The sequence below is a fragment of the Gymnoscopelus braueri genome, assembly GCF_963280865.1.
Source record: "Gymnoscopelus braueri genome assembly, chromosome: 13".
NCBI classification, from domain to species: Eukaryota; Metazoa; Chordata; class Actinopteri; order Myctophiformes; family Myctophidae; genus Gymnoscopelus; species Gymnoscopelus braueri.
This window is the reverse complement of record NC_137615.1, coordinates 28,236,489-28,261,167: the sequence shown is the minus strand read 5'-3', so window position 1 is coordinate 28,261,167 and position 24,679 is coordinate 28,236,489. Positions and strand designations below refer to the sequence as shown.

The 24,679-nt window shown below is 41.1% G+C and overlaps 1 protein-coding gene across 2 annotated transcripts in view; it reads right to left on the bottom strand.

Annotated features, from left to right (window-relative positions):
* Positions 1–24,679, bottom strand: part of LOC308099129 (myocardin-related transcription factor A-like) — a 73,050-nt gene that overhangs the window by 24,796 nt on the left and 23,575 nt on the right. Inside the window, exons 1-5 of one of the 2 annotated variants that reach the window (XM_080447738.1) lie at positions 14,705–14,846; positions 14,344–14,409; positions 2,245–2,300; positions 1,118–1,193; positions 609–770 (exon numbers count right to left, since the gene is read on the bottom strand). In XM_080447738.1, the coding sequence (XP_080303864.1) occupies positions 609–770; positions 1,118–1,193; positions 2,245–2,300; positions 14,344–14,409; positions 14,705–14,729 (385 nt within the window). In that variant the 5' untranslated portion in view covers positions 14,730–14,846. Of the gene's footprint in view, positions 1–608; positions 771–1,117; positions 1,194–2,244; positions 2,301–14,343; positions 14,410–14,704; positions 14,847–24,679 lie in introns of those variants that run through there. The other variant, XM_080447737.1, reaches the window with a different exon arrangement.

The following is a 24,679-nucleotide window of genomic DNA, read 5'->3' as shown; positions in this document are numbered from 1 at the left end:
GCACCCCCCCAACCCTGCGCTGTGATTGGCCACCAGTGTACCCCCCTAACCCTGCACCGTGATTGGCCAATCACAGTCTATTCAGGACTGTGATTGGCTAGTGAAACATGACACATGTGCATAGCCCTATAAATAGGACTATGCACTTAGGGGTGTACAATGGTTGGTCCACAATATTACTTTTCTTTAAGTGAACTTCCATCACTGTGATGACCACTGTGACCACACCGCCCACTTCACACTGGGTGTGATTTTTCCAATCTTTTTGTGATTTGAATGATGACATTTTCTCCACAGCACCACCTCAGGTGGACATCAAGTAGGTGCATGGATATTTGAGCTCACACACAGTGGAAAGCTGTGCACAGCAAATGAGGTTTTACACTCCAAACTAAAGAATGGTCTGTATTTCCAACACACACAGACCAGTTGCAGCGGTAGCCACCTCACAGGGCTTTGAGTAGTCTTGGATAAGGCCAGTCGTAACCAACACGCTAACCTCTCAGTACTACCCTACTGTACATTAGGCCTGTGATGAGTATCACTTCACCCTGTGTACGTCTGAGCAGGCGTAAGGCGATCAGAGATGCAACTGAGGGAGCTGTTACCTATGATGGCCTGTTTGATGCTGGAGTGAACGGCCAGGATGTTCTTGTGGATCAGTTCCATGGGTCCAGGCCGGTGGGAGATCTTATCGTTCAGTTCATCAGTCAGACGGGCTCTCTTCAGCTGCAGCTGTCTGGCCTGCAGAGACGGCTCAGCTGATGTCTCTGCAAGCACACGAAACCAGACACAATGGAATCTTAAACAGCCTGCCAGGAAACGAGATCAGTTGTTAGAGACGGGTAAAGTCCCTTTATTTTATGTTTCTGCTTTTACTATATTGTGCAGTTAAGAATGAAAGGAAAGGGGGGAGGAGGGTGTACACAGTACTGTATGTGGCCCACGTTGTGACCTGGATAACAGATGACAAAAATGCATCTAACCCACTCACTCTCGGTCCACTCTGTTCCTAGTTAGTGGATTTGTTGCGGTACCCTAGTGGATCCCGACCAGGATCCCTTGAAGCGTTGTATTATTTAAAAGAACAACAAAAAACTAAACAACAAAAACACACCTTCAAGGATGTGCATCCTGATCAGTTCTGCACGCTGCGGTCGAGCTTTGATCTTCCGCTTCAGATAATCCTCCGTCTGGGGAGAGGGAGGGAGGGAGGGAGAGGGGAAGAGAGAGGGGGAGAGAGAGAGAGAGAGAGAGAGAGAGAGAGAGAGAGAGAGAGAGAGAGAGAGAGAGAGTGGAGGCAATTGAGATTAAGTACATGAGAGAAACACAGCAAGAGACAAACAGGGAATGTAGAGAAGGGTGGTGGGTAGAGGGGAGGACAACAGAAGGACATAGCAGTCAGAGATGGACGTCTTCCACTGCCAACACCACAAAGAACTTTTTACGCTCTTTACCTCTTTAGGTCTGCTCTCCCTCACCCCTGCTGACACTTCAGCCTTATTACTATCAACTCCTCTTGCTCCTTCCTCAACGACAGATTGCAACCAATCAGTGCAAGCTGCAGATGATTTGGTAGAATTCATAGCTGAATCAAAACAGACCTTTGATGTTTCACAGAATGTAATAAGGAAATGATCCCAGCATTTATTTGGGCTAATGCGCCTTCCTCAATTAGATAAGCTCTGGCAACGATTATTCACCCCCCACGCAGAGACACACACACGCACGCACATGCACACACGCACACATTTGACCTTCGCTGACACTTCCTCCATCCCATCACCTCAACACGTTAATTCCTTACTAAGCATCTTGTAACTCTCCTCTCCTCTCCTCTCTCTACACAGGTTTTCTACAACTGTTTTATTACCCCTGAGTACACGGTGTACTGTAGATACAGTAGAAAAAAAGGCATGTGTCTACCTAATAACATTTCCGTTAAAATAAATGACTATGATGATCTTTTCTGTTCCAGCAGCATAGTCTGATGATGTCATTGTTTTGCCATGAGCAACACATGCCGGAATTGATGAAAGGAATTGATAAGCATGGAGGTATAAAATGCTGAGTCTTCTGGTTCTTGATGCCCATGCCTCGTCATCCTTTATTTTTTTATTTCTTCTATTCATCCCTTTACACTACCGATCAAAAGTTCCCCCATGCACACCCTGTAAGGCAGGTATCTGCCTTACACCTATGGAGAGCAGTGAGCAGGGATGGGTAATAGAGGAGGATACTGACCCGTGCCCGTTCTAAACTCCGTCTCTGTTCGTGGAAGTTTGCTGAACTTTTCAATGCTGGAAAAAGTTGAGAGAGAGAGAGAGAGAGAGAGAGAGAGATTAGTATGGCAGTGAGTGCATGCCCTCCAGAACAGTGCAAAATGTCTCTGAATGTCTCTCTTTTTTGTTCAATTTCAATTCATTAAAAAGAAAGAAGAACGAAAAGTGGACAAGGAAGGTGATTACACTCCTAAAGTGAAAGTCACTTTTAATATTTGGACTTCTAATTGAAAGCAACAGTCATGTCAGACTGCTGATAAGCCATGACATAGTAAAAATTACTCTGCGATACACAGTAAAATCCAGAGTGTTCATTTAACCGAGAGGGTAAAAATGTACCATATCTACACTTTCTGAGTTAAATTTATACTCTCCAGGGGTCACATCAGTAGACACTGTGCGAAGTGACCAATCCCGTGAACATCATGATCCAATATGCAAATTGGTCACTTCCTCAAACCTGAAACCACTTTGCTTTGCCGCTACAATACCTGCTATTAACATACTTTAATAATAGTCATAGATCCAGAATTTATCAGTGACGAAAAAGGAGTAGATGTGTTTCCAGACCCTTTTTTTTTTTTTTTTACTTTTTATGTGGGAAATCCATCTTAAACAAAATATTAATCATAGCAGGAATATTTAAATATACTGTGTCTGGAGGAGAATTGTAATGCTGCCAGCATATTTAGTCTGGTAAGAGTATTATTGCTACCGGGAAATATGCCAGCAACAGATGCAGCTTTTCCCTGCCAGCAAGGATCATCATCCATGGCCATATCTAAAGGACTAATGTTCAACTCTGTTCAAGTGAGGGGAGCGTCTTATCAGCTGAAATGTCTTTGGCTGCTGCGGGTGAATGAAATTTCAGCATACAAAATGTCACCCTCTAATTTGAGGTAAATGGCCCATCAAAACAAAGCTGCGTGTACAATTTGTGTACAATTGGACACTTTCATCTGAAAGACTGTACCATACAGAATACACTTTACAAAGATCATAGGGAGAGAGAAAGAAACATAAATCTGACTGATTCGTTTTGTTGGCATAACAGGATTTACTGTGACTTTACATACATCTAAGATCAGGTTTCACTTTTGATATTTCAGTACAGTTCAGTATTAAGTACAGTAGAGTATTAAGACTTCCTTAATACTTTACTAAGTAGCATCACTAAATAGCATTACAAAAATAAAAATACTTAAATAGTCAAACTTATTTTTATTGTCAACACATTGCTTGTTTTCTGAATTACAGAACCTAGTAAATGACCAAATAAATGCACTGATTGCTAGTATATATATATGTACATATAAAATGCCTACGTACTGTATATTCAGCATGGAAATGTCATCACATCACCAAAGACAACAGCCAGTGTCATTTTCATTTTTTATAATGTTGTATTATAAAGATTGTATTCATTCAAAACCAAGCAAAGCCTGGCAAGGCAAAAAAAAGTGCTTAAGTAGCCTAATAAGTTTAGTAAAGTACTAAATAATTTCTGTCCACCACTGCTAATGTAATCGGTGACTTTCTAGTAGGTACTGGTTTTACTCAAGTGTGGCTTTCAGATACTGTTTCTACACTGACGTTGTATGAACTGCCATTTTGAAAGTAAGTGCCTCAGTTATTCACACTACAGTGTTCAGTTTGAAATGCCTTTCAACACGGGATCTATCCTGTAACAGTATCCTGTATCCTCTAACATCATTACTTTAAAGTCCCCTAATTAACTAAAAGTAGATGGTAATCAAATATAGTTACTAGTACCCATAATAAAAGGAAGACCACTACGGAACTAGATGGAAAAAGTTAAGTACCTCCTATCCATTTCTTATGGACACTTTGCTAAGACCTAAATGTATAATTACCGTCCAGTTTCCCAGTAGGTTCCTACAAATTATTTTCCAAGTGACTATACACATGCACACACACTTCTGTATGCACAAGTGCAAACATGCACAGCACACAATGCGCGCACTCACGCACACGCTGTGACCCAATGGGTCAGCTGCCCTCTGGCAAGACTACTGGTGCTGGCTCAAGCCTCAGTTCACGCCACTGAGCACTGTCACATCTCTTACACACACACACACACACACACACACACACACGTCACACACACACACACACACACACACACGTCACACACACACACACACACACACACACACACACACACACACACACACACACACACACACACACACACACACACACACACACACACACACACACACACACACACACACACACACGCGCGCGCGCGCACGCACACAGTCATCCTTGCAAAACACATACATACAGTACATACATGAATATACATGAGGATTAATAATACACACAGGGGCATGCAGAAAAACCTGTAGATGTTAATGTGTGCCCCCCGCCATCCCCCAGGGACAGCGCCTCTCTTTGACCTCTCACCCATCGATAAGGGGGTCATGTGTACCGCTGCGGGGGCTATGAACCTTCCTGCCACTCAGCTGGAGGGGAGATGAGGCAATGGATGGATGGATGGCCAAAACCATGGGGGAGATACAGGGATCAGGGATGGAGGGGAGAGGAAATTAACCCTTTTAGTCCGGGAACGCATCTCTCGTCGTTTATTTTAGATTTCTTTGGCTATTAAAAAATAGCAGATATGCAAGCTCATAGAGCGGCACCGAGTGCCGCTCTATGAGCTTGCAGACCTGCTATTTTTGAAAAAACGTGAAAAAGTTTGAAAATCGTGAAAAATCATGAAAAGGTTTGAGAACCACATATATATATATATATATATTTTAAAAAAAAAAGAAATTAGCATTTAGAAGACATTGTAGAATCATAGAATTTGTAGAAACTTTTTCATGTCAAGGACCCCCAAAATTTTTGTATTTGGCTGCGGACCCCCATCTAAAAATATTTTGTTCCAGGGACCCCTCAGAAGCAAAGATTTGGGTAATAAATATTCGCTTTAAAAATATAAATTCAAAGATTTGCTAAAATGTTCACGATAAAAAACTAACCGTGCTATGAGCTTGTAGATCTGCTATTTTTGAATAGCCAACGAAATCTAAAATGACACAGATGCGTTCCCGGATTGAACGGTTTAATGGATGGAGAAGAAAAGGCAAAAGGGAGAGAGAAGGGAGAAGGAGAGAGAGAGACAGAAAGAGAGAGGGGAGGGGGATGGATAATGGGAGAAAATGGCTGATTGGAGGGAGACCGAGATGAAAGGAGGCAGGTGAGGATAGTAGAAGGAGAGACAGAGAGAGAGAGAGAGAGAGAGAGAGAGAGAGAGAGAGAGAGAGAGAGAGAGAGAGAGAGAGAGAGAGAGAGAGAGACAGATGGAGAGAGGGCGACAGGGCAGGGATGGAGAGATATAGACCAACGGCGTGAGAGGCAGAGAGAGCGAAGGAGAAGCAGAGGAGATTGGTGGGATGAGGTCAGAAAGAAAAGACCCCTTTATATGCATGAGAGGCTGCAGAACGGTCTTCCTGCTGCAGCCACACCACTCTGTGGTGGCAGATGTCTTTAACACTACAGACCACCCGAGCACCCTTACTTCCCCTGAGGGGCACTGCGTGTTCCATGTGTGGTGTTTGCTAGAGTACATAATTGGCCGTGTTTACGGGTGGGACGCCAACCGTGTCCTTGTCGCTGCACTATAGCGACGCCTACTGGGTGGTCAGAGAGTTTGTTCATTAGAAAGCGAAACTAGGTGAAACCTTTTTTGATCTGAATCATATCTTCGGGGCAGCCTATACAGAGCATTCAGTTAAGTTAAGGAGAGTCCGAAATCTCTTGTTCACAGACAGGACAGATTACAATACCCTGCCATAACATGCATGCAGGCAGGCAGGGTAAATATCAAATATCCTCACAGTCAAGCAAGGTTGCATTCTTTTAAATAGACAAGTACAATGCAAGGATTACACAGCAACTGGTCTGAGGCATAGTGGCGTTTCTACAAACAACTATAGGCCTCAAATGCTACATCATCCTCCCCAGCTGTACGGGGGTGGGCGGTGAGGATTGTCCTCACGCCCTGTCTGTGGACAGGAATAACCGTGGGATGGCCTCTATCAGAGGCTTAGATCACAAACATTCACCTGATATACAACAAAGGCTCTCTCTCTCTCTCTCTCTCACTCATTCTCTTTCCTCTCTCATTCTCTTAACCCATTAAGACCGGGAACGCATATTTGTGTCATTTTTGAGCGGTGTAGCCGCTCCTATAAGTGGGTTTGGGACCCATCCGTGGCGAAAGTTTTTCTTTCCGTCGCGAAAATGTGTCTTTCGCTGTACTGTGATTGGCTGATTGGCTGTGACGTACTGTGATTGGCTAGCGAGACGCATGATGAAATTAATAACTCATAAATAGCACCACTATGATTACTTCTTTTTTTTAAGTGAACTTATCTTTGCAGGACATGCTGTGATTGGCTAGCGAGACACATGATGACATTAACTTAAAACTTCGCTCATAAATAGCACCGCTCACTTCACACTGGGTGTGATTTTTTATTTCTTTGGCTATTAAAAAATAGCAGATCTACAAGCTCATAGCGTGGCACCGAGTGCCGCTCTATGAGCTTGTAGATCTGCTATTTTTTTTTGTTAAATCATGGATTTTTTTTGCAAATCTTTGAATATATATATTTTTAAAGAAAACATTTTTAACTCAAATCTTTGCTTCTGGGGGATTCTACAATTGTCTTCTAAATCCTAAGAAAAAACTTGTTGTTGCTATAATATCAGTGGTTTTCATGTCAAGGACCACAAAATGATATATATTTGGCCACGGACCCCCATCTCAAAATATGTTGTTCCAGGGACCCCCCAGAAGCAAAGATTTGAGTAAAAAAAAGAAAAAAAAAAAAAATTATTCAAAGATTGCCAAACATTTTCACGATTTTTCTAAAATAGCCAAAGAAATCTAAAAATGACAGATGCGTTCCAGGTCTTAATGGGTTAATAAGAGATAAACATACACACCTACACACTGTACACAGTCAGTCACACATGCTGTGTATGGGGTAATATGATATAAATGATGTTACTTAAGTAAATGTGAGCAGGCTCAGTCTCAGAGGGGTATAAATAACATGCTAGGTAGGGGGTCACTGTGGAGGTTTATTATAGCACTATGTGTCACACTGTGGAATACTGAGGGCGTTCTCACACTGGGTCCCTTTCAGCCCTAACACACACACACACGCACACGCACACGCACACGCACACACACACACACACACACACACACACACACACACACACGTACTTTTATTGATTCCTGCAAATGTAGCATTCCTCATAATGTGGGAAATTCCCGCACATATGTACCGCAATGTTACTAATATAATTGGCCAACTTGAATGCACAACGACTAGACGTAAACACTGCATCTTTCTGGACTGTCCTCCATGATGTGCCCCCCCCCCCCCCACGCTACAATGAGCCCACTCTGCTGTAGTAATATAGACTGTAAAAAAGACTGTAGTGCACTATTGCTACCATATCAGGTTTCAGGTTTAAAGCGATGAAATCATGAACCGCATACTGAAAAATATACTTAAAGTCTCCCCCCGAAGTGGAACAATTCGCCCTATGTGAAGCATATAAAAGAGCCCCCCGAGGGGCAGAGGGGGCACGTAGGGCAGGACGTATTGACAAGGTCTGACAAGTAGCATGGATTGGTGGCTTGGACGGACCAGGACCTTGAATTTAATGCATTGGCGCTCCAGTGGAGGTTAAAGAGCAAAGGGGTGATGGGCTCATGGGGAGGTGCATGATTCACAGAGGTGAGCAAGCACAGTTTTGGACATATAAATGACTGGCGACCCGTAGAGCTCACCTGCATAGTGAGCAAAATGTCAAAGAGCTAATCAACAAGTTGTGACTCACCCTAGACTAGTGGTTCTCAACCTGTGGGTCGGGACCAGATGATGTCAGTAAACTGACAATTTAATGGCTTTTAAGACCTTCTTGATAATCAACAAACTATACATGAAAACTGGCAAATGATTGTCAAATAATATAAGAAAGAGGCAAAAAAGAAAATAGCCGATCTACAAGCTCACACCGAGTCAAACTAAATGTAATGCCTCAACTAATAACTGAAATTGTTAGGGTGGGGGGGGGGGCAATACAATAATATGATTATTTTGGGGGGTCCCCTGTTGAAATATGATTATTTTAGGGGTCGCGGCCTGAAAAGGTTGAGAACCACTGCCTGCCCCACTGACCCCCCACCAATTTCCCTACTGACAAAACAGATCCATAGACAATGCCATAGCCAAAACACATTATTTATTTTGAATATTGGTACCGATCATTTCTTTGTATATCTAAGTTAGTTGTAAGTTGTAAAATCTGTGGATATACAATAACGTGGATATCTTGTTTGCAACGCCTAAAAGGGACACAGAAATGTGCGTTTTGTATGTAATGTTTCACTGTTCAATGTCAAAAACACAATTAAATTGTTAGGCACAATTATCTGAATGACAATTAATCATCAAGTAAAATGTCATGATTGTGATAGCCCTACAGTAGTTCAGAAGGTGGTGAGGATGGGCTCTAAAGCCTCTGCCCCCCCCTAACCCTCAACACAGGAGCCCCCCAGGGCTGTGTCCTCAGCCCCCTTTCTCTACCACACAGAGATCCAACTTACTGGTCAAGTTCGCTGACGACGCGACAGTGATACGCCTCAATACAGATGACACAATTGTGTCAGGAAAACAACCTGGCTCTTGGTGTCTTCAACACCAAAGAGTTAATTGTGGACTACAGGACGTCAGGCAGAGAGCACACCCACCCCCATCTACATAGAGTGCACCGCAGTGGAGAGGGTCAGCCATTTCACATTCCTTGGCGTCAACATCAGAAACTCACCTGAGGCTAAAGTGTTTGCAGGTCAGAGGAGCCTGTTCCCAGTACATAACAGAACGCGTAACTTACTATAACACAGGATAGCATTATTTGCATTCTCCATATCCACAAGCAGTGTACAGCAGCTGGGAGCAAATGTCACAGAAATGTTCTAAAGCCTCCGATCAGATCAGATGCTGTTCGTAGACTAGACAGGGTTAGTGGTGATGGGGGCTAAGCTAGAAGGGTTTAGCCATGGCTAACTCTGAGTAAGGGCATCTGGCCCAGCATTATGATTTAACAACACCCTAGCGACTGTATTATAAGCTTATTATTTGTGCTTGAAGCACACGGTTAGCTCACTTGGCTAACATCAAGTGACAGGTGCTAGCCTCTAGCTTTGGACTGAAAGAAATGGCATAGCCTCAGCTAGTGACCAACATACTGTAGCATCTCTACAAATCTAGCATTAACTATTGCAGATGAACTATCTAGCCTTTGCACCGATGACATTTAGAGTTAGCCTCTGTAAGAGGGCTGTAGGGCTACTCTATAGTAGGACTGCATAACACTAGCCAATAAAAAATGCTTCATTATATAGGTAATATGCATTAATACACTGTAGTGAACTGGGGTTAATGTCAAATTGTAATATAATGCCAGAAAATAAGATAACATATAAACAACACAAATCATGATTTCCTCAATGATGTTGTGATGTGAAATCTGAGCTTATTGTTTAACATGAAACGTGTTTGATAATGCAATTAAAGAAAGTTCTAAATCACTGTATTCTATCTACATTACACAGAGAAATTACATTTCTGTTTTTGATAATCGTGCACAGTGCGCAAGCGTGTTTGTCGACCATGACATGATTGTGGCCAAATTGTGGCCACAATTGTAAGGTCTGAGCTTGGCATTAAAAGGGGAGTGAATAAGGAAGTGATGGTGTGAACTAGAAGTGTATCTGGAGGTACAAACCCTACCTAAACTAACATTTCTAGTTCTACGTCTCTCCATTCATTCATTGAGATAATGAGATATTGTCGATTATGTTATTATGACGTAATAACGTCATAATATAACGTCATGTGTCCTTGATGGTGACCTCAACCTTTGACCTTTTTGGCCCAACGGTTAGCCATCTCTTCTGGGCAGCCTACTGAACATTCCCACCAAGGTTTTTGAAAAATCTGTCCATATTTTAGATTTTTATCCTGAGTCTGATTCTGATTCTGGCCGTATAGCCTTAGATTTTTCTGACCCCTTTTTTATCCACCTATTTAACCACCGCTTTATGGCAACCCACTGATTATTCCCACCAAGTCTCATGAAAATCTGCACCTCAAGTTGTTTTGTTGACAGACAGATAGACAGATGCACAAGTGCGCACACACACACACACACACACACACACACACACACACACACACACACACACACACACACACACACACAGTAACAGAGGTTTCTGCTACTACTCCTAAAGGACTGTATATCTTGATAGGCTGGCTATTTGTATCGATCGCCGCAAGTGCTTGATGGCGGGCCCGGATTGAGAGATCCTTAATCACGCAATTTAGATATGGTGAAGAGGCCCTGGTATTTATCTAGGTATTAATATTATTACTATTGCTATAACTTCCGAACGCTTGGCATCTGACAGCGTCGTAGTATTATGAGTAGGATATGATGTCATGCGGTCGTAAGACTACGTCACGCTGGCGTTGTGTCCATGTACGGACGTAGTACCGTATCGCCGTCGTCATCTTCGTAACACACACACACACACACACACACACACACACACACACACACACACACACACACACACACTGATTACAATACCGTGCCACACATGCATGCAAGAAGTGTAAAAAGAAAACAAGAGAATATCATCAGGTGGAGGAGTATATAAAAGAGGAGAGATGAAGAACTGATGCATGTAAAGAAATCAGTGCTGGGAGGGGAGGAAGAGGGAGGAGGGTGTCATGGAGTGAAACTGGAGGAGGTGATAAGAAAGGTGAGTTGTCACTGAAAGGGAGGGAGAGAGAAAATGTCGGAAAGCAGACCTGAAGAGGTGGAGGGCGTAAAAAGGTCAGTGCCATGTGGTGTCCCTGCTACCAGCTGGTGGGCTGGCAGTGAAGGACGTCCGTCCTCTGACTGCTCTGTCCTTCTGTAGTTGTGTTCCTCTAACTAACTAATAACTCTTTATTGTGTTTAGCTGTTAACGTTGTGCAGGCTTGTTCATGAACTGAGACCACTGAGGAGATGGGCAAAATGTTAAAATATGCAGTATATTGTCTTTAACCAAGAGATGGAACTTTATCTACAGATCTCTCTCTCGCTCTCTCTGTTCTTCCCTTTTTTTTTTATCTCTCTCTCACTGACTGGCATTTCTTCATGCTCGCTCACTCCGATCGGTGGTACTTGTTTGCCAGAAACAGAAAAACAACATCAGAAGCACTTAATACTTCTGTCAGGAAAAGTAATTTGATAGGTCCTCCATAATCTCTAGTATATGTTTTCCATCGTCATTCATTTCTTCGTTGTGAGTGGACAGTGCATCTTCTGGGCTAAAATGTGTGGGGTCTTCAACAGGGGGTCAGGGACCCCTAAGGGGTCCTCAGAGTTACTACAGGGGGGCCGCCAAATCTTTGTGTGATAGGCTCTTTTTTTTACGTTAACCACTTGAACCCTAGCATCCCTTTTCTGAGGAACATTTGCCGAAAATAGCAGATCTGCAAGCTCACAACGCTTGTAGATCTGTGAGCTTGTAAATCTGCTATTTTCGGCATACTGTAGGTTTGGTGGGGGGGGGGCAGACCAAGTACAAGTTTTCTAAGTATTGAGGGTTTAAGTGGTTAACTATTTGAAAACACACATAACATAACTTAAACATGAATCCAACACAACACTACATTGACTGTGCTGTCAAACAAGTCATGATATCTACGAAATCTATGAAAACGTTTAATCTGCAACACAATGTTATACTAATATGTAGTGGGGGTCCCTGCTTCATCTCTCTATCTATCAGCTAAGGGGTCCTTGGACTAAAAAACGTTGAAGACAACTACCTAATACAGGTATAACACAAGTGAACTGCGTAGCAGCTGTCTCATTGATTGTCAGTGGCAGCACATGTGTGCTCAGTAAAAAAATGAAAAATGAAAATAGCCGATCTACAAGCTCACAATGCGTCGTATCTCGACGCGTCTTCAACAGAGGGTCGACGCGGCATTAATTTATGAAAAAAACAAAAAGTTGAAATATGGACTAGAGATACAAGGTTTCTGCCCGACAGCGACGATATTTATATGATTTAATCTTTTGCATTTATCAATCAAAACATTATGTATGTTTATTTGTATTTATTTGCTTGCTATTTGTTTAAATGTTATCAACTTTAATACAAATCTTTTTTCAAATGGATTTGGAAACGTAAAAAGAATTCTGACAATATTTCTTTCAAAACATACGGTATTGATGGTCTAGGACTCCAAAATCGGTATCGGCATCAGACCCAAAAATCTGGCACCGGTCGGGCTCTACTACGTAGACACACTGCGGCGTGAGAAAGAGAGAGTGAGAGAAAAATAGTGTGTCTTTAACAATGTATGAGTCTGTGTGCGACAGAGAGAGCAAAAATGAAAGTGAGAATGCACCGCCACGTACTATAATGTCTGAATGAGTGAGAAACGGTGTATGTGTGTGTGTGTGTGTGTGTGTGTGTGTGTGTGTGTGTGTGTGTGTGTGTGTGTGTGTGTGTGTGTGTGTATCTGCCCTTTAGGTAGAGACTGTATCTGTGTGACAGACCACATCTGTGGTGTACAATAGTTTATTCCCGTAATAGCATTGTGAGAACTGCTAATAGGCCATAAAAAATAACTAGCACCTAGACTGGTGATTCAACACAGAGTAAAAACACATTTCCTGCAAAGCTTTGGGGGTGAGGAGATATGGTGAGGAAAAAAGAAAGAGCTACGTTATTGCAGATAGATCAGGTAGGAATAGATAGTCAGATTTATTATTTTTAATGCAAATTTGACAAGCATCAATTAAAATATCCACAATAGTGGAGGTCTTAGCAATTCTATTGCCTCTCCAGCACCTTGAAGTACACGTTGGCTCTGGTTCTCTCACTGTCACATTGTGTTTACTGATCATAACCCATTCGTTTTCCTGTCTGTATAACCATAACCAATGGGCCCATGAGTTGGGCCTCAATTTAGCAGGAAAACAATGTTGAAATCAAACACCAAGTTCAAGTCTTTGTCACTGAGTCCAACATTTTTAAAGAAACATAACAACTTTAAACATAAGTTTAAAAAGAAAACATCCCAAACCTTTTTGTTTTCTATTTGGATACTAAACCAGTCTGGGAACGAGACCATTAGCTGTCCTCAGTGGCAGTAGACAGACTGTCACCTTGCAAACGGCATTTCTTGTGAGATAGACGGCACCGTTTTAACCACAACTCAAATGACTTGAGGCGCTATCTACTGTGTGAGACGTAGCATGGGGAAAAAAACGGCCCAGATGTCTGCTTCTCATTGGCCTAACTAGGCTGTTTGAATGAGCCACCTCAGCAGCAAAGAAAGTCAATTCAGCAAAAATAAACAAGCTATAATAATTTTTTAACGTATACCGTATTTCAAATCCCAATACTTTAAAAAGTTTACTTTGCGTATGGTTCTTTAATTAACTCTGGGGCTCATAGAAACTGATCGATTAAATCTTATATACCTTGAGACTTTAATTTGTTCAAATTCATTTGCCCCAATTCTCTCAATAATCACTCATCTCTAGCAATGTCCCAACGTTTTGTATCACCTTTGAACACAATATGTTGTCCATATCCAGCAATACAATCTATGCATCTCTAGTTTCACACTTTTTAGAAAGCGGACATACCCCTCACATTTAGAAAATGTTCTGCTTACCATAGATCAAATGAAGACAGTGAAAATACCAGTGGGATGGGTGGATGTAAGAAATCAATTATGTCAATGCACAACCAGTTTTTAACATTTTTTTCCATAGAAAGGCGTATGTTTGGGAGACAAGTTATTTTACAGCACACTAGCAATATGTGCTATTAGTGCTACTATAAAGCAACGTTATTTGTGTTTTCAGAGAATGGGGAAACCACTACAGTATATGGTTCCTATACAGTTTCATGCAGATATGTACTTACGTGGCATGATCCCCTGGCTGACCAGCTCCTCTCTGGTCCTTCTCTGCTGCAGCTTCAACTGAAGAACTTTTGCAGGACATCACAGAGAGACAGAGAGACAGAGAGAAACATCAGTGAGCGCTGACTGCTGAAGAAGAATGACTAACAAGACACGTCATCGAACAGCTAAATAAAATGTAAATGCCGCCGTGTTTCCTGTCCTCCTTTCTCTTTCTGCTTATAAAGCACAAGTGTAAACCATTGTAGTAGATGACAACATTACATATAGGCCTATATCCACTTCAAAGAAGCAGGAAAGCTAAACCTCGCTAAAACACATTTCAACAGCCGGAGACAAGAGACAATGCCACTGTCAACTCACTTGTAGATAAGCCCTTCTTTTTCATATTTTATACACTACAACTGCAAGGCTCTTTGCATAGGACTGCAAGGAACAGAGGATGATAATAAAGCTACATTAGCAAATCTAAAACACACTAGAGGAGAAATGTCTGTGTCTATCATGTCTGATGGTTCCTCTGAACAGAGAGAAGGTTGTGATATTGACATAGTACATAGTGAAAGTCACACACACGCAACACGGGAAGGGGAAACATGCACACACACGCACGCACGCACGTGCGAACACACGCGCGCGCGCGCGCACACACACACACACACACACACACACACACACACACACACACACACACACACACACACACACACACACACACACACACACACACACACACACACACACACACACACACACACACACACACACACACACACACACACACACCACTTCCTGTTTCTTAGTTATCATAAAATAGAATCAGTCACAAAATACTCCATCACTGCACCATTCTGACACATGGCAACCAGAAACAGAAATGGAAAGGGAAGCAAAAATATAATTGACAGTTTATTGATTATGAACAATATAGCTATCTCTAAGCGCTGGCATCACTTCCTCCAGCTATTAGGCTACTGTATCTTGATGACAGTCTACTCTTTCCCTTTCTCTGAAACTCAGGTTAAGGAGAATATCTATTCGCCTACAGCTGACATCTCCAGTTGAATTTCAACCCACAAGCTCTTCTTCCAGAGCAAATCCTACCCTCTGCAAGACTTCTCTTGTCAGCGCTCAGCAGTGAATACAGCATATAGAAACTTCTGCATATGAATCGTAAAGTGAATACTATACTGGCACATAAGTCTCACTGTCACAGCCCCTGTTCTGCAGGGGCGCTCCCAGTAGCATTTGGCGAATTAGAATCTTCAGTAGTAGTGTCTCCATTTAAACCCCTTTTAAACTTGTACTGTACGTGTCTTGAATGGACCCTTTGCGGTGTATGGGGGGTCTGTTGTTTTCATTGTTTATCTATTCATTTTTAAGTACTTTTTTAGGGGGGCTTTATTTGCAGGACATTGACAATGTAGAGACAAAACTGAGGACATACAGTAGAGGGAAACACAGCTCTCGAGTTGGAATCGATCAGGGAACGATGTGATTGTCTGGTCGACACACTATCCAGTCAGCTAGCGGTGCATGCCTTCAGAATGTACTGTCAACCAATACCAAGCAACGGCAATTCAAGGACAGTAATTGTACTTAGCGAAGAAAGTGACACTGACCACCACTTCCTTTTTAACAACAACAACTTCCCATTCCGGTAAAAACACACCAAATTTGCAGAACTATGCACAACCTTTACTTAACCCATTTTGACCTGAGGCCGATTAAGAAAAAAACGCCTTTTAAATCCTGAGTTTTCTGAAAAACTTCAACTATTTATTCGAAAATTACAAAAAAAATATGTTGCTACATACTGTACATAGCAACAACTACCCCAAAAGGGGTTCCCAGATTGAAAGGTATACAGTAGTTGTGTATAGGGGTTCCCAGTCTAAATGTGTTAATAGCGGTGACATGCTTCACCTGACACATCTGTGGATCTGCATGCATCAGGGTCCAAATGAGGAAACTAACACTTTTAACACATTTGGCATGACACTTAAGACATATTTGTTATGCTTAGGACCAACAAGGCTCCTTTTCAACACCCTCTTGTGACTTGCATCGAGCTGAGGCATGTATGCTGCAATATTAAGTGAAAAGGCTCCTTTTCAACACTCTCTGTGAACAGTAGTGCTGCACGATTAATCGAAAAAAGATCGTGATCTCGATTCAGACACCTATGCGATCTCGATTTTAAATTATGACGATTTTTTTTTTTTTTCCCTTATATTTTTATATTTACAAGAGAATTGTGTGAGAATCGTGATCTCAATTCTTATGGAGGAAAATCGTGATTCACATTTGAGCAAGAATCGTGCAGCCCTAGTGAACAGTGTGGGCCTGTGACATTCATAATATGTACCGTTTCAAAGTTACTGCACTCCTTTTCATCACCTTCCCGTGAGCTGCGTGCAATCTTAATGCACGTTTAGATCAGCATCTGAGCTCTTCACAGCTGAGGCCAAGGTGTTACTTAGAGAGAGAGAGGTGATAACAAACAATGATGAACTGAAACAAGATTTCATGAGAACATTCTCTGTGGCTGTGCCTGATAATACTGTTGCTTTTGTCCCTCACATATTCATGTCTCACTGAATAAAACAGCCACACTAAAACAGAGACTTGCCAAAGTATACACGTATGCACGCACACACACACAAGCACACGCACACACACGCACACGCACACACACACACACACACACACACACACACACACACACACACACACACACACACACAGTCTCTCAGCATGTCTCAGCCCAAACTAAAACAACGGATTCTCAAACCAATCACACGCACACAACCAAATATTTACAGGGGAGCTGATTTACAAGTTGTAAACAGAGGGGACAGACAAGTGATGCAATGTGCATACTTGTCACAATCTATTCTGAAATGTTCTTCATTGCACTAATGTCACACAAATGTACACAGATAGAGATGTAGAAAGAAAGTGCTTTGGTTAACTAAAGTAAAGCCTATCTGAGTTGCAATATAAATTGCAGAATCAATCAATTGTGCCGATTTATTTTGGAAACCACTGCAAATTGCATGTTGATGTTGGCCTGTTCAACCCTAGTGTAAGGAAACCTAATGTGTTAATGTTTATTAGTCCCTAAATGAGATATAATTTAAAATGGAGAGGTGGACACAAGACCCAGTAAGTGCAGCTGGCATGCAAGACAAATCTCATCTGCAAGTGCACTAATGAGCGGAAGAATATTGTCCTGAGTACATTCATGGCCACTTGACGCCATGCATGAATCAAACTCAACATTTGTTGCATATTAATTTGAATACTGCCCACATCTGCTTTCAATTGTCAACATTGTCGCTGTCCACAGTCGCTTTGGTGCTGAGTCTTATTCAAGCATCACAGCACCGTGCACACAGGCGATGTGACTGTATTGTGTATTCAGTAATGTTTGTTATGGTTGGAATTTATACTGTAATATTCCCTTAATTGCCTACGATTTTACAATTGTAGCTCTCATGTGGTTGTTTTATAATATGCATTTCTGAACTGGTGCTAACTGCTGGGAAAAAAAGAAAAAAGAAAAGAAAAGCACTGTTCCTAGCCTGCGGTTCCTTGACAAGATATTAGAAGGCAGTGTAATTTGATATGGATTGAAAGTCATTGTGTGAGAAAAGTCATTACAACATTTGAGTCTAATTCCTACTGTCAAAATGTGTGTACGCATGACTGGACACAGGTCGTCGTGACTTGTGCTTGGGAGGGCAGGACGGATTGTTAATGTATAAACTGTTAGTCTGTGATTTATTGCATAGGCTTTTCTGTATTATTGTTCCAGATCTGTCGGGTTGACATCAAAACCTAATAAAAGAGTATGTAATACCGTGAAAGTGGGTGAGATGGGGGAGCTGTAGGCTGGGAGATACACTAATAGTGTGTTTTACTTGTGTTGTCCATATTTGGTCATATCGGTGTGATGGCCAGCTGAGGCGCCGCATATGTATGTTTTTACACTGTTTAATGCATCAACGTCACTGCGACACATTTCTAATGAGGTATGTGCAAACATACCTGGCAATAAAAATAATTCTGATTCAGATTCTGCTCTCTCTCAGCAGTCCAGTGTTCTATTTGTGTCCATGCTGCAACAGTGTGGAACCCAATACCCCTTGACAGGCTGTTGAGCTATGGGGAATATTACTGTAAATCACTAAACACACACACGCACATGTGCACCTGCAGTACACCCCGATATAGTGTAAGTGTACACACACACACACACACACACACACACACACACACACACACACACACACACACACACACACACACACACACACACACACACACACACACACACACACACACACACACACACACACACACACACAGGACATGTGTGGAAGTGGGTTTGGATGAGGATTAGCACGAGGAGACATGTGCCTGGCAAGTCCCGTAAAGAGAATTTATTAGACAGACATGGAGACGGAGAGAGGAAGAGAGAGACATAGAAAAGCAGACAGATTAAGTGATGTTTGGGAAAAAGGAGAGACAGAGAAAGGATATACTGTAGCAGCCAGAATGGATCTATGTGTCAGTAGTTGAGTCTCTCAAAGATCTAAGAATATACGTCTCGGGGCAAACCGGATAACCACACTCTCTGTTTTGCTATCTCTGTCTGAATCTCTGTGTTTGTCTCTCAGGTTAAATACTCTGAAATATTATCCTCAGATCTTCACGGTTGAATTTCTCTCTCGGCATCCCAACATATTCTCAGTTGATAGTGCACGAGTGTCCTGAATTTGGCATTGTGCTCTATGCCCACGGCTTTGGTGTCGTGGGAAAACCATCTCCAAGTACTGTGGCTGACACTCTGGATGCACTAGTAAACATTCAGGCCTACAGTATGCAAGTGCACCTGTTCCAAACATCTCAAACCTATCCCAACAAACCAACTGGCCAAGTAGATAGAGCTCAGTTACAGAGATGGGACTTCAGCCTTTTACCCTTTCACCAGCCAGAGACAACAACACAAAACCTTTATTCTATAGTGAGTCCTGTCTTAAGAGTTTGTCTCTTCCTAGATACATTCTTACTGTGCTGTTAGGGCTATAGACTTCTAACTTTATTCAAATACTAATTTAGACATTTTAAGTCGAACTTTTAAGACTTACCCATTAAAACCGGGAAAGCATCTGTGTCATTTTAGATTTTTGCGTTGGCTATTCAAAAGTAGCAGATATACAAGCTCACAGCCCACTGCGAGCTTGTACATGGTATGCTATTTTGGAACATTTTTTAAAAATCTTGAAAGTGTGAAAACTACTGATTCAGAAGGCATTTTGTAGAATCGGCCTCAGGTCTTAATGGGTTAAGCCAGCCCTTGTGTCACCCATTACTAAATCGGTCCCCACAGTAATGAACTCTCTCTCCAGGTTCTTTGGTTCAAGGCCTCTGCCTCTTGCAGCCAAAGGGCCAGGTTCCTGAGTTCACGTCCTCGTGGTGTGCTATGTCTGTGCTGGCTCAGCTCCTGCTGTAGCCCAGCCACATAACATAGAGATCCACTTAACACCTCCACCCAGAAAATAGATCTGAATGACACCCGGTGAAAGCAAGGCCTGGACCGTATCTCCAATTCGTGAATATGTTTATATTTTCTCAGTACTGACATCTATTACTAACACTTGAATTTCGAACAATTTCTGGACTTACTCAGGTTTGAAGAGAGATTATAAGGAAATTGACGTATATATATATATATATATATATATATATATATATATATATATATATATATATATACGTCAATTTCCTTATAATCTTAGAAATCTTAGAAAATCTTAGAAATTCAAGTGTGGAATCGCATATGCGGAAATGCGGAAACGCATATATATATATATATATATATATATATATATATATATATATATATATATATATATATATATATAAAAATAAATATGTAATATTATTTATTTATTTATTTATGAACAGCACCACGTCCAATCAACCCCAAATGTGCATTACGTAGAAGAAAGAGAACGTGACGTCATGCCATTGAAATTAATAGCTGAAAACCTCACAAAATGGCGCCACCTGTCCGGGGTTGCTCATTCTATATACCGTAGAGCGCAAATCTAAAAGCACTTTCAGTTCTGACAATAGGAGGCACTACAAATGCATAAAGTTGAGCCATACACTGCGGAAACGCAATTTTTTCCCCACACATTCCTCGGGTCCTGACGACTGAAACCCAGGAATGGCATCTGGCCAACCACACTTTGCCATTTCTCTAAATTGCCTAGTTTGTATTTCTTTCATAGAGTGACTAATCAGCTGTGCTTTTCCCAGCTGCTATACGTACTTTAGTATTTGTATGTCAATTTGCACAGATATGGGGGCCACTCTCATTTACAAACCTCATTGACAACATACTCTTAAAGGGAATACACCATGCATTTAAACACATATTCAATATTTAATATCATATTGTTTATGTCCCTCAAACGTTTTTCAAAAGGTTTGAGCCTAAATCAAGCCTCAGATATACTCATTCCAACTAAATTCTCTCTGGCTTATAAAGCACTTTCACCTGCAATACCACATTGTCCTTATTTGGAACGTGGCGCTATTGAGCCAGTTTGTATGCATGTTATCTCCTGGTTCTGTGTGGGTGCTTTGTAGGTGCTTTGTAGGTATCGCATGTGACGTCACAGGCGGGGGCAAATCAGTTGGCCTGTTTTGAGACCAATTTACATAAAACCCCAGATATGCTGTGAAAGCCTGAGTGCTCAAACTTGGGTATTTTTGGGGATAGAAGAGAGGTAGGGGAGACCAGAAACACACAAAAAAGAAGGACAAGTTAAAATTCATGGTGTAGCTCCTTTAAATTGTTTTCTTTTTTTATATATTAAAATGTTTGCTTACAAGTCTGTTCTTCTCCCCTCAGGGCTGGCGCGAGGGCGGGTGGGTCGATATTAGGGTTTGTTTTGTTTTGTTGTATTTTGTTTTGCGTTTTTTGTCCTGCGTTCCTTGCGTGCTACTGTATGTCTTGTATTTTAAAATGGGAAAAACTCGATACAATTTTTTTTTTTTTTTAAACATCATTGACACAAGGCATTAACGATCAGCATCATAGCCTTTCCCCCATTGCCCTGTGGCTTTTCATACACGTGCAACAATGTCATCACATGGACCATAAAGACAGTAGTGGTGCTCCTCCTCGCAGAGATTTGTGCTCCACTGAGTGCCTCTTTCTAGTTTTTACACAGTTCAGGTGTAAATCTTTGGGATTTTCTTTCCATCTTAGAATACTACAAGTAGGTTTCAGTGGACAGTAGACATTGTGAAATCATCATTAGAACATTGCACATTTATGGCTTTATTTCAAGCGTATTTCAAGTGAAAAAAATAAAAAATAAATCAAAGTTAAGCTTGGAGAGAGAAACGATTTCTGGCAGTTTTTTTTTGCACTATGACAGCACTTACTTTTTTTATACTTAATCACATTTTAACACAATATATTTTTGATATAATTACAATTAATGTTAGCTAGTGGCTACAGACTTTGAGTCAAGTAGTTTTCTTATGAGTGACTTTAACTTTTACCGGAGTCAATTAAAATGCGAACCCCAACAAAACCTTGCATCCTCAACCAACCAACCCTGTGAACCTGAAGAATCATTTGCACCATTGATTGGGGTAGTCAAATTGCAGGTGCACGTAGGTCTACTTGGGAATAAACATGATTCTGATTCCAACTGTAATAACTGTGCATTTAAAATTTACTGGAAATTGTTTAATAATAGTGTTATCAAAACCAGTGTTGGGACAAGTAACGCGTTACTGTAACGCGTTACTGTAACGCCGTTACTTTTTTCAGTAACTCTAACGCATTCTTTTTTTAATTCAGTAACTCAGTTACCGTTACTACATGGTGCGTTACTCCGTTATTTTTTATATAGTATTTATATATACAGCGAGGCGAACAGTGACTGAGAATTGTACTTAAGTACAGTACTTGAGTAAATGTACTTATTTGGAACCACGTACCCAAACCCGTTGGAGGCTGCTTTCCCCAAGCTGAAATCTGCACTTAAACTGCAAGGCTTCATGGCTGTGTTGTTGAACACACACAGCTTAACGTCGGGAAAGTTACACGACTCACTCGCCCAGGTGGTGTCAATAATAGGCTACTAATCACCGTAATCGTAACAAAATTCAGAATCACAGCGCTGCCTGTTTCGGATTCCGCACGTTAAAGTATATTAATTCATTTGTTCGTCTAATTTATTAACTGCTACTGCAGTCCCTGCGGTACATGAAAACTCCTGTTAAAGTCAAGGATCACCTTCAACCTGGTGTTTGCACTTTCTCCATTTACGGTCCGTACATCTATATAAACGTTCAGATTTCAAATATAAAGTGCTTACCTCATGGCCACGGATGTTACAATTATGCACGGGACTCTCAAAAGTACCCGTATATTCTGTATTGTTCAATGAAAAGCATTTTAATCCGATCAGTGGCCATTTTCTCATAATGTATTGGAGTGCAATACACCTTACCAACCGATAGGGTCACTCAGTTGAAAGCATATGGAGAAAATGGCCACCAATCAGATTAAAATGCTTTTTATTGAACAATACGGATGATACAGGTACTTCTGAGAGCCCGTATATACATGTAACATCCGTGGCCATGGGATAAGCACTTTATATTTGAAATATGAACGTTTATGTAGATGTACGGGCCATAAATGGAGAAAGTGCAAACACCAGGTTGAAGTTCATCCATGACGGTCGTGACAGTCGACGGCCGTGTATCCATGGCTATTACTCCCTCTAACATTTCCCATGTTTTTTGTTTATTGAAATAATGTCATGCACATTTTCTAGTGCATAGACTACTGCAGGCCTTGTTGACTAGATTTAGAAGATATTTTGAAGCTCTTACTCCTGAAATGATCGATAATTTTTTAGGGGAAAAGCCATCATTTAACATGCAAGTCAATGGGTGAGAAGCAGCGATTGCCAGGCGCAAATGGTAGTGTAGGTAATTAATGTATTTGTGCAAGATGACCCTGCTACTGTATATAAAATGTGTATATTACTCGTTCATCATGGTTCATGTTCAAATAGCTCAATCCAAAATATAATGCTGTAGGCCTAAGTGTTAGGCTGTATTTACGCACCTGCTTGTAATTAAGGCTTAAAGGTAGGGTAAGTGATTTTCTTTGGTTAAAATAAGTGTTAAATAGCTCTATATTCTGATAGTACTCATTGCTATAGAGTGTTTGTTCAGTAAAAGGAGTCTCCTTGTCTCTCCTGCTCTTTATTAAACAGAAAATGCATTTTCGTTTCAGTTTCAGCTTCATTTCCAATTTTATCCAATCAGGATAGAGAACTCAATCAGGATATAGATTAAACAAGTGAAATTGGAAGTGATGACACTAAGAAATGAGCAGGCAAAATTGGAACTGGAACACTATAAAAATGAAGCTTAAGAATGGGTACTTTCTCCTGATTGGCTGAGATTTTGACACCTACCGGAAAATGTATTTTCTGTTTATTAAAGAGCTGGAGAGACGGGGAGACTCCTGTTACTGAACAAACACTCTATAGCAATGATTACTATCAGAATATAGTGCTTTAACCTTTTAACAAAATACTTTTTGTTTTAACCCAAAAATATCACTTACCCTACCTTTAAACATAATTATGACCGGTATTTTTTTATCAGATGTCTGATAAATTTGAATCATTCCGGACATTAGGACCAGCAGATTACAATCCTATAGCGCGACCCCTGGTATAGACCACATTGCTTAGCAGAGTTCAGTGATGCAAATGCATGTCAAGTTGATCAACAGATTGTATTATTCTCCAATGCAATAACAGTACTGAAATGAAGGCTATAAGGGCAATAATGGGAGCCCTTTAACTAAAAAGTTACTTTTCACAGTAACGCATTACCTTTTGGTGTAAGTAACTAGTAAAGGAACTGAGTTACTTTTAAATGAAGTAACTAGTAATGGTAACTAGTTACTGGTTTTCAGTAACTAGCACAACACTGATCAAAACAAAGCAAAGTAGAGAATCAAAATGAAACCCTCACATCTTGTATAATAACTGTGGCAATGGCACGCCATTCCATTTATGAAATGTGTGACCATTTCTGTGCAAGAGATGTGTTATAAAAATGAACTCTGAGACCAGAAAAGACAAAGGTGCAGCCAAACATACCTTGACCACAAAATACACACCGAGGCCATTCACATTATAAGAATTAAAATGTGCAAAAGTGTTTATGTGTGAGAGCTTGCAACATGTGCATGGGAGGTACGACATACAACAG